The sequence below is a fragment of the Arachis hypogaea genome, chromosome 17, assembly GCF_003086295.3.
Source record: "Arachis hypogaea cultivar Tifrunner chromosome 17, arahy.Tifrunner.gnm2.J5K5, whole genome shotgun sequence".
Taxonomy (NCBI): domain Eukaryota; kingdom Viridiplantae; phylum Streptophyta; class Magnoliopsida; order Fabales; family Fabaceae; genus Arachis; species Arachis hypogaea.
The window spans coordinates 11,326,122-11,328,929 of record NC_092052.1 but is presented as its reverse complement, the minus strand read 5'-3'; the positions used below and the strand labels follow the sequence as shown (position 1 = coordinate 11,328,929).

General features: G+C 39.6%; 1 protein-coding gene across 1 annotated transcript; it reads right to left on the bottom strand.

Moving 5' to 3' along the window:
* Positions 1-646: 646 nt before the first annotated feature.
* On the bottom strand, positions 647-2,428 carry LOC112765952 (nematode resistance protein-like HSPRO2). The gene has a single exon (XM_025811817.3). It carries the CDS (start codon positions 2,116-2,118, stop codon positions 754-756), a length of 1,365 nt encoding a protein of 454 aa, XP_025667602.1. The 5' UTR covers positions 2,119-2,428; the 3' UTR covers positions 647-753.
* Between the last annotated feature and the right edge of the window lie 380 nt (positions 2,429-2,808).

The window sequence follows — 2,808 nt, the reverse complement described above, 5'->3', positions numbered from 1 at the left end:
TTCCTTTTCTCCTTTTTCTCTTTTTTTCTCCCAATTCTAACAAGTTGCAAACTAAACAAATGATTTAGCGAGAATCTTTTTTCCTCTATTACGCGGGCATAAACTACACATTATGTTGTTCTTGTATTGCATAATCATTGACTACGAAATAGTCTCTGTCTGCGAAATTGTTAATGACTGTTTAAAACGGTAAACAAAATTTTATAACGTTTAAAAGAGTGAATATCAATTATTTTATTTATTAAAAAAAATAAAGTATATTTTTTATCATTAAAATTTGTTAAAATTTTAAAAATATTTTCAAGTTTTATTTTATTTTAATTTTGTCTCAAAAATTTTCGATTTTTGTCAAATATACCTACTCCTAATGGCTAATTTTTCAAAAAAATTTAAAACTAAGTCAACAACAATTTTATAAGAATAGCCATTAACACAAGCAAACTAAAAAATAGTTGTTATGCATTATTACTAGATTAGTCCTAATTTTTTTAAAAATTTAATTGTTAAGTATATTTCATACAAATAAAAAAATTTTAGAATAAAATTAAATCAAAATAAAATTTAAAAATAATTTTAAATTTTTACAAACTTTAAAAATTAAAAATATACTTTTCCTATTAAAAAAACTCAAAGAACCATGTGAATGTAAATAATCCAAAAAATAGTTAAATATTTTATAGGAGAGATGGTGGTTACAACAACCGTTTTACAAGGAAAAATATATTTTTTTTAATTGACAGTGTCATTCAAATGTTAGTGCCAAGTAAGGGTATTTTCGTGATTATCCCAATAATATCCCAGGAACGTCTTTGCCGCATCGAGGCTCGGAAAATACGTTGGCTCCAAGAATATCTGACTTAGCGAGTCACCTGAATCAACTCGGTTCCCGCCAGCCTCCGCGCTTCCCATCACCGCCGCTACAACCTGCTTGTAATCGTAGAAGAATCTCTTCATCGCCGCCTCTATCCCCAGCATCGCTTGCAGCACCTCAACCACACCCTCCGCCTTCTTCTCCGCGTAAATCCTCATCGCCGCCTCCACCATACCCGGCCCTCCCTTCGGATCAACCTCCACCTCCAATATCCCCGGTACCATCCTCTTCATCTCCCTACAAATCTTCGCCACCTCCACAAGCTCCTTCGATCGGAAGCAAAACGCCGCCGTATCGCCGAAACCCCGAATCGCGATCTGCTTCTTCAGCTTCATGAAATCGTTCGGATCCATCAATAAGTGAAGGTCCTCGATCTCCGATAGAAGCTTCCAGATCCGCTCCACCGCGTAGCACTCCCTCGCCGCCTTCTCAAACCTTCTTCCTTCCACCGACTCCGCAACACTCTCGAGCAGCACGCGCGCGGCGCGTGACCAGGACTCTACAATCTGGTGCGTTGCGTGGAGATTCAAATTCTCGAAGTTCTCGACGTGGTCAAATGGCGTCGTTTCGAGAGAGTGAAGCTCGTTTGGCATGCAAACCGCGTCGTAACGGAGGATCGGTTTTCCGGTGAGGTTCGGTTCGCCCAAGCCTAGAGTGTACGAACATCTCGTCATCTCAGCTTCCACGGTGGCGAGGATCCTCTGAGCTACATCTTTGGATCTGTGCCACGTGGCGAGCCTTGGAAGCAAACTAGCCTCGCTATAGCTTCTGTAACCGCTACTGCTGACGTCCCTTACCGGAACTTCACCACATGTCTCCGGGCTTTCTTCCTGGTCTTTGCAGAGCGTGGAGATGAGCTGTACCTGGGCCTTGGCCAAAGACTCGAGCCTGCGGGCCCACTCGCGTTTGTTCGCGTACGGCCTTGGGTCCGACAAAACGGTTGAGATGAAGCGGAACGTGATCTCGAGACCGTTGAGGGCGGGCTTCATGATGGGCTCATGGGCCCATCTGGGGAAGTTGTTTGAGTCCCATAGTGTTCGGAGCTGAGGGAGGCGGAGATAGTTGTCGTAAGCTTCACAAAGGGGAAACGACGCTGTTTTGATGTCGTTTGGTGTAAGAGGTAGTTGCAAAGCGGGTAGGTTTGGCTGAAGGACGGGTTTGTCTGAAACGGCGAGTTTTGGAGACTTGGGATCATGCACGTTGATTTTGGACCTTGCCATCTTTGATTTCCACTCTAAATCAACCATTTTGGGAAGATGAGAAAAATAAAAATGGTGTTATGATAGAGTTAGAAAATGTTAGTGATAGAATTTGAGATACTAATAAGAAGGTACATGAATGAGTCTTTATATGGATAAAGAGAGGGAAAGAGGTTTTGTGGAATTTTGAATAGAAAAGGGGGGAGTAGGGGGCAAGGGGAAACACAACACGGACGAGGAATTTAAAAGTCACCACGCTATGGAATAGAATATCATTTTAAATTTCATTACGTAAAATGAGAAATTAGATTCGATGCATACATACACTATTTATGAAAATAAATTCATATTAAAATGTATGACCGAGGGAATTCAATACGGTGGGATACGAGAGTAATACATGATAAAATTAATCAGTAGTTTATATTCATTATTGGAAAAGTCTAGGAACAGCAACTTTGTTAAATTCTGGCTAACATATAACCAGTAAAAAAAAGTGAACCTTTGGATGAAATCTAAAGGTAAAAACAAGTCAGATCAGGCCAGATTTTGCTCTTAACAGGCCTGGCCTGTCATACAGTTAATTGACTTGAGTCTGATGCTCTTTATAAGGTACTAGGCCTGGCCTGGCCTAAAGCCTGTTAAAAGGTCTGATAATTTTTTTTTTACAAAAATAAAATATTATTTAAAAAATTTATTTTTTAATAAAAATATTTATATGTACTATGTCATATATTT

What these genes read in the sequence shown, in the direction of transcription:
- LOC112765952 (XM_025811817.3), bottom strand. Translation starts at nt 2,118, where the DNA reads ATGGTTGATTTAGAGTGGAAATCAAAGATGGCAAGGTCCAAAATCAAC.